The sequence below is a fragment of the Thamnophis elegans genome, chromosome 16 (assembly GCF_009769535.1).
Source record: "Thamnophis elegans isolate rThaEle1 chromosome 16, rThaEle1.pri, whole genome shotgun sequence".
In the NCBI taxonomy this organism is placed as follows: Eukaryota; Metazoa; Chordata; class Lepidosauria; order Squamata; family Colubridae; genus Thamnophis; species Thamnophis elegans.
The window spans coordinates 35,236,581-35,248,677 of NC_045556.1; the positions used below are offsets into that span (position 1 = coordinate 35,236,581).

At 47.0% G+C, this 12,097-nt stretch overlaps 1 protein-coding gene across 2 annotated transcripts in view; it reads right to left on the reverse strand.

Moving 5' to 3' along the window:
- The window catches only part of MAPKAP1 (MAPK associated protein 1), a 127,132-nt gene that overhangs the window by 59,815 nt on the left and 55,220 nt on the right, over positions 1-12,097 (reverse strand). For both annotated transcript variants that reach the window (XM_032233326.1, XM_032233325.1), the window contains exons 5-6: positions 9,609-9,781; positions 5,553-5,729 (exon numbers count right to left, since the gene is read on the reverse strand). In XM_032233326.1, coding sequence (XP_032089217.1) covers positions 5,553-5,729; positions 9,609-9,781 — 350 coding nt within the window. The remainder of the gene's footprint in view (positions 1-5,552; positions 5,730-9,608; positions 9,782-12,097) is intronic.

Here is a 12,097-nt window from a genome sequence, read left to right on the forward strand (position 1 = left end):
CTTAAGACCTGAAGTGATTCGCTTAACAACCTTGGCGAAAAAAGTGCTGTCAGATCAGGAGCAACTCACTCAGCAACGACGTTGCTCAGCCATGGAAATTACGCTCCCAAATTTGTGGCCTTACGTCGGGCGTGTTCCTGTATCCCGAGTCATTCGAAAGGACGGTATTTTGAGGAAGGGGGGTGGGTGAGGTGGGGACGCTAAGAAGTAATTAGTCCAGGAGAACGGGACCACCGTGTCCCCCCACCCAGCCCCCTTTAAAAAAAATCTGCCTTGCCTCCTAAACTCTCTTTCCTCCCCATCATTTCACAAAAACATACCCGGGTGACAAGGTTAAATCAAGCAGAGTAAAATCCAGGGCACTTATCATCCACCAGGGTTCCTGATAAATTGTGTGGTAGGGGGAATAAAGGATTACCGTCTGTATTTTTTCATTACCCTTTTCTTTTGTTACCGAATACATAAATCCATTGTGGCACAATGTAATATGTATCATCGGGCTACACCTGTGGACACTTCATAGCGGCTGCCATGTCTCTGCCGTCAGGAGTGATGAGTGAACCCCCCCCCACGCTCCCCACCCAACCCCGTGAATGTTAATGATAGTGATCATTCTCAGGTAACGCGCCTCTCCATCTTCTGCTCTAAGCCTCCACGCGGAAGAAGCCGGGGTGGCAAGCTTCGGGAGAGGGAAAAGGAAGGGGAGAAGAGGAAGGAAAAGAGAGAGAGAGAGGGACAGGAGACGGACGGACGGATGGATGGATGGATGGATAGATAGATACAGGCAGGCAGATAGATGATAGAGAGAGAGAGAGAGAAACAGACAGGAAAGAAGAAACAGAGGGAAAGAAAGAGAGAGAGAGAGAAAGAGAGATACAGCAGGCAGGCAGATAGATGATAGAGATAGAGAAATAGACAGGAAAGAAAGAAGAAACAGAAAGAGAAAGAAAGAGAGAGAGAGATACAGCAGACAGGCAGATAGATGATAGAGAGAAATAGACAGGAAAGAGAGAAGAGAGAGAGGGAGAGAGAAAGAAAGAAAGAGAAATAGACAGGAAAGAGAAGAGAAAGAGAAAGAGAAAGGGATAGATAGATAGGTAGGTAGGTAGGTAGGTAGGTAGGTAGGTAGGTAGATAGGATAGAGCAGGCAGGCAGTTAGATAATAGAGACAGAGAAAGAGAGAAAGAGAGGAAAGAGAGGAGAGAAAGAAAGAGAGATAGATAGAGCAGGCAGGCAGATGATAGAAAGTGAGAAAGAGAAAGGAGAGAGAGAAGAGAGATAAGTCTGGCAGACAGATGATAGAGATAGAGAAAGTAACAGAGAAAGAGAGAGAGGAGAGACAGAGAAGAGACAGACAGAAAGATAGATAGATGACAGAGTGTGAGAGAAAAAATATAGATGATAGAGAGAACGACAGATAGAGAGGAGGGAGAGAGAGATAGATAGATAGATAAATAGATAGGTAGGTAGGTAGGTAGGTAGGTAGGTAGGTAGGTAGGTAGGTAGATAGATAGAGATAGATAGATAGATAGATAGATAGATAGATAGAGTAGAGAAGGCAGGCAGATAGATGATAGAGAAAGAGAAATAGAGAGGAAAGAGAGAAGAGAGAAGGAAAGAAAGAGAGAGAGATAGAGATAGGGCAGGCAGGCAGATGATAGAGAGAAAGCGAGAAAGAGAAATAAAGAAAGGAGAGAGAGAGATAAGGCTGGCAGATAGATGATAAAGATTGAGAAAGTAAGAGAGAGAGAGAGACAGAGAAGAGACAGACAGAAAGATAGATAGATTACAGAGAGTGTGAGAGAAAAAAGTATAGATGATAGATAGAAAGAATGAGAGATAGAGAGAAGAGAGAGAGAGAGAGAGAGAGAGAGAGAGAGAGAGAGAGAGAGAGAGAGAGAGAATATGTATGACCGCCCCCAATCCATTAAAGGGGGGGGAGAGAAGAGAGGGAAATAAAGAAATTTCTTCTTCACTCGCCCAAGATGAAGCTACTTGGTGATAAGAGGCTGAGCCCGAGGGAGGGAGGTGTCAAATGCGTCATCAGTCACAAGTCCCTCCATGCCTACAAGGGATTTAAGTCCAGCCCACCGTGAATTCCTTTGACTCTTATCTACCGCCAATTTGCTTTGACCATTAGTAGTTCAGATTCTTTTAGAAACCTTCACCTAACTCTGCTGACGCCACGCCTCAACCAAGACTGTTGAGTAAGTGCAACATTTTGTCCTATATGTGGACTCCTTGCTCCAGCACAGATACATTCAAAAGCTCTCGAGGACCCAGTTGAAGCTTACGTGTTGTAACGAGAACGTATCCTTTCTTTCTTTCCCACTAACCCTCCCAACCCAACGATCTAAGGCTTCTCCCATGGCGCTACTGTACCTCAACAGAAGCACAGCAGCTTCTAGGGAAGCAAATGGAAGGTCATAACGCTTGGTGTCTTCAGAACACCAGTTGAGGAATCGTGTCCGACCCATCGCAACTCCATGGACCATGTTCCTCCAGGCCTTCCTGTCCTCTACCATCCTCTGGAGTCCATTTAAGCTCACACCAACTGCTTCGGTGACTCTATCCTAGCTACCTCCTTCTCTGCCATCCCCTTCTTCTTTTGCCCTCCATCGTTCCCAGCATGAGGCTCTTCTCCAGGGAGTCCTTCTTCCTTCTCATTAAGTGGCCAAAGTCTTTGAGTTTCCTCTTCAGCATTTGGCCTTCTAAAGAGCAGTCAGGGTTGATCTCCTCTAGGACTGACCGATTGGATGGCCTTGCAGTCCAAGGGACTCAATGCAGGAGTCTTCTCCAGCACCAGAGTTCAAAGGCCTCCATTCTTTGGCGCTCAGCCTTCCTTATGGTCCAACCTTCACAGCCGTCCATTGCAACTGGGAAAACCACAGCCTTGACTATAGACAATTTTGTTGGCAGGGTGATGCCTCTTCTTTTTAGAGAGCCGAGGTGGCGCAGTGGTTAGAATGCAGCACTGCAGGCTACTTCAGCTGACTGCAGTTCAGCAGTTCGGCTGTTCAAATCTCACCGGCTCAAGGTTGACTCAGCCTTCCATCCTTCCGAGGTGGGTAAAATGAGAACCCGGATTGTTGTTGGGGGCAATATGCTGACTCTGTAAACCGCTTAGAAACGGCTGAAAGCCCTATGAAGTGGTATATAAGTCTAACTGCTATTGCTATTGCTATTAGTATGATTTTTGCAATATCTTCTCTAATAAAATCTCGGTGAACAAACTTAGGAAGAGCCTTGTTTTCTGGGGATACCTGAGGGTAGAGTTATCAAGCTACAACTTGACACTCACTCTCGGAAGGACCCTCTTCCTCAAGACCCATCTTGGAAAAATCCCACCTCCCCACAGATGAAATGGAGGAGGTGGAGGACAGGGAGAGAAGTAAATCTGGCACCTGACCTCAGACAAGGATGCCATGCTTTTTAGCCTGACGGGTTTCCTCAACAGCCATCAGCTCGGGGAGACGAATGGCCTCGTTCGAAGCTGGGATGGCTGCCCTCTGTCTTCTCCTTGCGTAACTTTGCCAGAGTCCTTGGGAGTTGCCAAATTCGGTCACGCCTGCTTAGCTCTCTCGAGCGATGGTGCCAAAAGAGAAAATAAGACACAGATGTATTTCAGCGCTTGGCGATGCCAGACAGAGAGAGACAGCTAATAGCTTCATTTCGACCCTCCCCTACCAGCTGGGCACAGGTGGGGTGGGGGGGATAATGAGGTGCCTTTCCCTAATCAAACTCAATTATTTAACGCTCTCCATAACGGCAAAGAAGTTCGGCGCTCGGTTCCACGTATTTAAAGGCTCGGAGAGGGTCCTCTTTCAACCACCGGTGGGGAGGAGCAGAGTTGAAACGATGGCGGTGATGTTGGAACGGTGATTTGGACTACCTCCTTCACCCCTCGCGGAAGAATGTTCCCTCCAAAGTTTCTCCCGACTTCAACTGGGGAAGTGGCAACTCGATGGGCTGTTTCACGCGGCTAAGAGCAGATTTGGCATTTCAGTGGGCAATGACCCTGTTTCCCTGAAAATAAGACTTCCCCTGGGTAATAAGCCCAATGGGGCTTTTGAGCGCATGCGCCAAAGTAAGCTCTTCCCTGAAAATATTGCAACACAGCAGCAATCATGAGGTAACCATGATTGTTGCCTCCTATTATTATCAAAAATAATAAGACCTCCCTGAAAATAAGGTCAAGTGCTTATTTTTTTGGGGGGGGGTCAAAAGAATATAAGACCCTGTCTTATTTTCAGGGAAACACGGTATTCGTTATCTAACCTTGGAAGTTGGCCCCTTGCGACAAGGATCCCTGAAATGACAGCTGCCTGCTAACCCTTTAATACTATGTTTTAAATTCTCTGCACATTGCGAAGAACCGAAGACAAGGATCTTCTCGGGCGCCTATAGCCAGGAGTATTTGTAGAGTTCAAAGCAAAGAAGAGTTGATTATTGCTGCTTACAGATAAGCATCGGGTCAATTAATGGTCAAAATTAAATCGGTGCCAGGGTCACTGGAATTCACAGGGCTGGACTTGGGTCTCTAGTGGCGATGCAAGGATTCCAGACTGATGACTTGTTAAACGCCGCCTTCCAGCTCAGCCTGCTCCTCTCCTAGGGATCTAATATAATGCGATATGCTCTTGTGTGCCGGGTGCTTAGCTTCTAGATGCAGGTGATGGATGTGTATCTGCATTGCTATTCAGCTGGAGAAAACTATCTCCAGAACACAGTTCATGGCCCATGTCCATTTCCTTCCTTCCTTCCTTCCTTCCTTCCTTCCTTCCTTCCTTCCTTCCTTCCTTCTTCCTCCCTCCCTCCCTCCCTCCCTCCCTCCCTCCCTCACATAGCTGCCCATCTCACAAACGTCTGGACGGTGAAGTAAAATCAGAGGAAAGGATCAGAAAAGTGATGATTTCACATATAAATTTCCCAGGCTTGTACGGTAGGGTTGCAAGCTAAACCCTCGACACAGGCCTGAGTGCCCAATACAATGCATTGCACAACCACAATGTTTCTTAAATACTTTTGAGGAGCATCCTTTCGTTGGTCTTTCATTATTGTTCCCATGTGACCTTGTGCATAAGAGGAAGAATGTAGCATCATATTCTTATTATATTCATATTCTTATAGCAGCCAGTTAACCTAGATATATACAAACGGCTCTGTGTGGGTGGGTTCCAGCATAACTCTGAAGCGCCTCGAGCAATTTCAACCAAACTTGGTACACAGAGGACTTACTCTCTGGAAACAAATACGGTGAGGTTAAGACACTCCTAACACACCTCGGGCTGGGTGTTTTGTTAAGATACAGCCTGTTGTGCCTTAAAATGCCTTCTACTGTACCGCCTTAAAATGGGTTCTACTGTATAGCGCAGTAGAGATGCCATGTAATGGCTTCACAGTACTCCACAAGGGAGCTCCCTCTGCTAAGAGGGAAAATCCAACATTAGAAATTACGTTTGATCTGGACATTTCCCCCCTATAAATAAATACGTGGGCAACGCCGGATTATCGGCTAGTTGGTCAATAAATACGAGAAGGAAGAGACTTACATTCGGACAAAAAGGGACTGCTTGGCCACCAAGCCTGGAGATGAATACTTCTCGACCAAGGCCAGAGTACTGAAGCCGAACTTGTGAATGGGTTCATTGCAATCCAAGGGTGGGAAATCCGTGTCAACTTCCCCATCGTCTTCGGCAATATGAAGGCAGTAAGCACAGACGTTGTCGCTGCAAGGAATGGGGAGAAAGAGAAGTTAGGAGGCCCACCTAGGAAGAAAGAAACATGCCACGTTTATGAATCAGGATTGCGATGTTGTTGTGGCCTGCCAATGGCCTGTGGTGCTGGCAGCAGATTCGGACAGTGGGGAGGTTGGGGAGGAAGATGGGCCAGTCCTGGAGTCTGGGGAAGGCTCTGATGAGGGCTCTGTGTCGGAGGCAGAGAGGAGGCCAGGGCCATCTGACAGTTATCAGCTGCCTTCGGAGTCAGACATCAGTGAGGCAGAAGAACAGCTGGAGCCTGTTCCCAGTGTGCGCATGCGCCGAATGGCCAGACGAAGGGAACAGCTAAAGAACAGGGGTCGACTGGGAGGAAGGCCACAGGTGGAGGATGAATGACCCCTCCCAGAGGAAATAAAAGAGGAGCGAAAGGGGAGTGGAGTTTGCAGGAGACAATCAGTTCGCTTCATTGGTTCGTGACTCTCCAAGACTCCTTGCCAAGTTCTGCAGATATCGGCCTGGCAACTCTCCAAGCCAGATAAGGTCTGTGACCGTAAATCCTCCCTTGGAAGCCTTTGCTGGACGTGAAGGATCAGAATTCACATTCAGTTAATAAAAGGAGGTTTTGTCGGGACAAGGAGTTTGCTTCATGCTCTTGGGAAACCTCGGTCAGAACAGATGTTCAGTTTGGTACAATTATGGAGATTCTTCGTAAACATTCACCCAATAGATAACGATATTTTAATTTATTTATTTTTTGAAACTGCACTTCTGAGGATTTGGGAATACAGAGGCGACCGTTGTCGCCCCGGGTTGTTTGGGTTGCAACATCCCAGAATTTTTATCCCCTGGTGAACTTGGAATTTTCCCTTCAGCCTCGTTCAATGCGACAATTCAGGGTTGAAATTTTCCCTCTCTGACTGATGCTGAAATTAATTAATAGTCAAACGCATGTTAATTGTTTAATTGGCCGCTTGATCTATATGGATCATATTTTTTTTTTTTTTGGAAAGGAGCATTAAATGAGTTGATTTACAAAGTTTATTGATTGGATGTGACAGTGAATTATTTTGCTGACTCCCTGATTTGCTATTTCCCCCAATTAATTCGCATAAGTTGGGTTGGTAACTTAAGTTCACCAAGCGTGCCTATTCCAGGAAATACATCCTTAAGCTGTCATTTATTATATTAAAGGTAAAGATTCCCCTCGCACATCTGTGCCAGTCGTTCCCGACTCTAGGGGGCAGAGCTCATCTCCGTTTCAAATCCGAAGAGCCAGCGCTGTCCGAAGACGTCTCCGTGGTCATGTGGCCGGCATGACTCAACGCCCGAAGGCGCACAGAACACTGTTACCTCCCCACTAAAGGTGGTTCCTATTTTTCTACTTGCATTTTTAACATGCTTTCGAACTGCTGGTTGGCAGAAGCTGAGACAAGTCATGGGAGCTCACTTTAGGGATTCGAACCGCCGACCTGCCGACCTTTCTGATCGACAAGCGGAAATACAATACAATAGCAGAGTTGGAAGGGACCTTGGAGGTCTTCTAGTCCAACACCCTGCCTAGGCAGGAAACCCGTTTCAGACAAATGGCTATCCAACATCTTCTTAAAGATTTCCAGTGTTGGAGCATTCACAACTTCTGGAGGCAAGTTGTTCTACTGATTCATTGTTCTAACACTCAGGAAATTTCTCCTTAGTTCTAGGTTGCTTCTCTCCTTGATTAGTTTCCACCCATTGCTTCTTGTTCTACACTCAGTTGCTTTGGAGAATAGTTTGACTCCCTCTTCTTTGGGGCAGCCCCTGAGATATTGGAAGACTGCTATCATGTCTCCCCTAGTCCTTCTTTTCATTAAACTAGACATACCCAGTTCCTGCAACCGTTCTTCCTATGTTTTAGCCTCCAGTCCCCTCATCATCTTCGTTGCTCTTCTCTGCACTCTTTCTAGAGTCTCCACATCTTTTCTACATCGTGGCGACCAAAACCGGATGCCGTATTCCAAGTGTGGCCTTCCCAAGGCCTTATAAAGTGGTATTAAACCCTTCACGGGATCCTGATTCTATCCCTCTGTTGATGCAGCCTAGAACTGTGTTGGCTTTTGAAATGAAGCGAAGAGGAAATGTGCAGGCAATAAAAAACAATCTCAGGGCTCACATGTTCCTAAGATTTGAGCAGCTCAGAGGGAGAAACGCGCTCACTACATCAGAATTTAGGGAAATGAGGAGCCGTTTCACTCCCACCTGTCAAAGAAAGGGGGCTTCAACCCTCAGGGATGTGAAAACGCTACCTAGGTAGTGACACCGAGAACCGGGAGGTGATTTGTCTTTTTTAAAAACAAACAAACGAGACACACACCCCCTCTCCCAAAAGGGGAGCGCATCTCGAAATGATGATTCATTTATACGACACCGGGCTTCATAGGCTTGTCATTACACACTGCCCAGTAATTTAATTGAAAGAGAAATAGATACAGATGTACGCAGAGCTCGGAAGGAAATATTGATAAATGGCGAAGTGTTGCGGTAAGACTTATCTGGTGTGTGTGTGTGTGTGTGTGTGTATTCTTCTGTTCAATCGTGTCCGATCCTCTCTGGACAAGTCTCTGCAGTTTTTTTGGCAAAGTTTTTCAAAAGTGGTATGCTGTTGCTACCTGCCTGCCTTATCAATCAATCATCTTGTCTGTCTGTCTCTCTCTTCTATCATCTATCTATCATCAATCTATCCTTTTGTGGCATCTATCTATCTATCTATCTATCTATCTATCTATCTATCTATCTATCTATCATCTATCTATCTATCTATCTATCTATCTATCTATCCATCCATCCATCCATCCATCCATCCATCCATCCATCTATCCCTCCTTCCATTTTATCTATCTATCTATCTATCTATCTATCTATCTATCTATCTATCTATCTATCTATCTATCCATCCATCCATCCATCCATCCATCCATCCATCCATCCATCCATCTATCCCTCCTTCCATTTTATCTATCTATCTATCTATCTATCTATCTATCTATCTATCTATCTATCTATCTATCTATCTATCTATCATCTATCTATCTATCTATCTATCTATCTATCTATCTATCTATCATCTATCTATCTATCATCTATCTATCTATCTATCTATCTATCTATCTATCTATCTATCTATCATGGGATTCATTTTTTACTACCAGATCTGTGGGCGTGGCTTGATGAGCGTAGCATGGCTTGGTGGGTGTGGCTTGGTGGGTGTGGCAGGGGAAGGATACTGGAAAATCTCGATTTGCTCCTCACTCCAGGGGAAGGTTACTGCAAAATCCCTCCCGAGTCCTCAGCTGGGACTCGGGAGGCATATAATAGATGGGGGCAGGGCCAAACAGAGGTGGTATTTGTTGGTTCTCGAAACTACTCAAAATGTCCACTACCGGTTCTCCAGAACTGGTCAGAACCTGCTGAATATCACCTCTGCTATCTATCTATCTATCTATCTATCTATCTATCTATCATCCATCCATCCATCCATCCATCCATCCAGCCAGCCAGCCAGCCATTATCCGTCCATCCATCTACTCAACACATTTATCTATCCATCCATCCATCCATCCATCCATCCATCCATCCATCCATCTATCTATCTATCCATCCACTTAACATATCTATCTATTCATCTAGCCATTCATTGTCCATTCATCATGTCTGTCTGTCTCCATCCATCCATCTTTTCAACTTATCTACCTACATACCTACCTCTCAAAATCCGTGAGAGAAAGTGGGGGGGAGGAAGGGAGAGGGACAGAGACAGAGAGAAAGAGAGAGAGAGAGAGAGAGAGAGAGAGAGAGAAAGACACACACACACACACACACACACACACAGGACGACCGCTTGGAAGCACCTACTTCAACTTGGGTTCCCGTCCTTCGCTGGTGTATTGCCAGCAGATGAGCCCGATCAAATCCTGCACCTTGGCGTTGGCAATCGTCACCACAGTCATGGGCTGCAACTTCTCCTGGTTGGTGTGGAGAGGGAGGTAGACGTCAATTATTTTCGTTGGGGTTGTGCCAATGTGGCCCTGGGGTAAAGAAGAGAAGTCAAGGTGGACCGGAGTGCCTCGCATTAAGGCAAGCGAGATGCTTCCCCATGCCAGGCCGGGTAAATTTTATATCAATTAAAACCGATCCCTATGATGTTCTTATACCAACAGAGGATAACCGAGGCCCAATCTAGGCAGTCCTGCCAATCCTCTACCTTAATAGAGGGGTGGGGGCTCCAGTTTCCAAAATGGCCATTTCACAACGATGGGAGTTGAAGTTGAAATGTCCGGAAGGGACCAAGTTAGGAAATGAATTATGCATCCTATGTCGAAGGTTTCCCATCTTTAGTTTGGAATATTGCCCTTACGGAAATGTGCAGTTTGGACTTTTGATCTTCCAAAGCAACCAGGAATGGCCAATTTATGGGAGAACGACATCCGTTTGCCTTAATTTGTTTTGTCCTCGGCTTATGAACACACCATTGGAGACCAATATTTCTGCTGGTAAGCAAGACGATTGCTGAATGAGTTCCGTGCACATGCCGGGAAGCTAGTCTCCTGGTTTCCAGCGCGCATGTGCACACGAAGACCAACTGGTTGATGTGCAAGCACATGCCGGAAACAAGCGGATGTGCACCAGGGAGCTCCACTTCCTATTTCCGGCAGTCTCACACACGCAGAACACGGAAGAGCAACAGGCAACAACTGGCGTGCCACAAGTTCGCCACCACGAGTATAGCTTTAACTTTAACTTTAATAGGATTTGTATGCCGCCCACTCCCTTGGGACTCTGGGCGGCTCACAACAAAGTAAAAACATTTAAAATATTTAAAAAGTACAATATTAAAATTAATACAACATCCATTTCATCAAGTGGGGCTGGAAATTAATCAACAGCCCCAGGCCTGCCGGAACAGCCAGGTCTTGGTCGCTTTACGGAAGGCCGGGAGAGTGGTAAGGGTCCGGATCTCTGCGGGTAGCTTGTTCCATAAGGCCAGCGCAGCTACAGAGAAGGCCCTCCCTTGGGGAGCCGCCAGCCAGCATTGTCCGGTCGATGGCACCTGGAGGAGGCCCAACCTGTGTGATTTTATCAGTCGTTGAGAGGTGAATGGCAGGAGGCGGTCTCTCAGGTAGCCATGTCCAATACCATGTAGGGCTTTAAAAGTAACGACTAGCACCTTGAAGCGTGTCCGGAGACCAATGGGAAGCCAGTGCAGCTCGCGGAGGATAGGTGTAACATGGGTGTATCTAGGTACACCCATTATCGTTCGCGCGGCTGCATTCTGGGCCAGCTGTAGTCTTCGGACACTCTTCAGGGGCAGCCCCATGTAAAGTGCGTTACAGTAATCCAGTCTTGAGGTGACGAGGGCGTGGGTGACCATTCGAAGTGCCTCCCGGTCCAGATAGGGTCGCAACTGGTGCACCAGGCGTATAGGGTGTCCTGCCCGAGCCAAGGGGCTGGACTAGAAGACCTCCAAGGTCCCTTCCCACTTGGTGACTCTGCAATCCTGCTGCTTAGAAGGAAGCCTGGGTGACTTTAATCGGCCACCAGCCGACGGCAGCCTCTTCTTCTCTTCCGGAGTCCTGCAAAGCTACCCCGTCTTCCGTCTGGGGCGCCTGGGGAATACAGCGAGAGGGAAGGGTGGATTTATGAGTCTTATTTATATCATTCTAATGTTGGGAGGCTGAAGTAAAAAAAAATTGGGCCTTCGCTGCTTTATCATCATTAATCTTTTCCGGGGGGGGGGGGGAAGATGACGAGGATGGGGAGAGAAAGCTGACTGAATTGCTGATGTGCATAAACCAAATGGATCGGGGGGGGGGGGGGCGAAGCCATTTGCATTTGCTTTTTTTAAGCACAGGCTGGGGTAGAAGAGGCCTGTGGGGATGTATAGATAGTTGTGTCTTGCAAAGGGGAGCCTTCTCCGAGTCAAAAGGGGGTAGCAGAGCCCCCCGCTGCGTCAAAATTGCATTGAACAACAGAATAACAGAGTTGGGAGGGTCCTTGGAGGTCTTCTAGACCAACACCCTGCTTGTTGTGGGCCGCCGACAGCCAGTGGAGCTGGCAGCAGAGCCGGACAGTGAGGAGGTTGGGGAGGAACATGGGCCAGTCCTGGGGACTGAGGAAAGCTCAGACGAGGGATCTGCGTCGGAGGCAGAGAGGGAGCTAGACAGCAGAAGAACTGTTCCCAGTGTGTGCATGTGCAGAGCTGCCAGAAGGAAAGAACGACTCAGAAATCAGGCTTGACTTAAGAGTAAAGCCACACCTTGGAGGTGATTGGCCCCTCCCAGAGGAAGCAAAAGAGGAACGAACATGGAGGGGGCTTTTGCAGGAATCCATTCGTTCATTCAGTC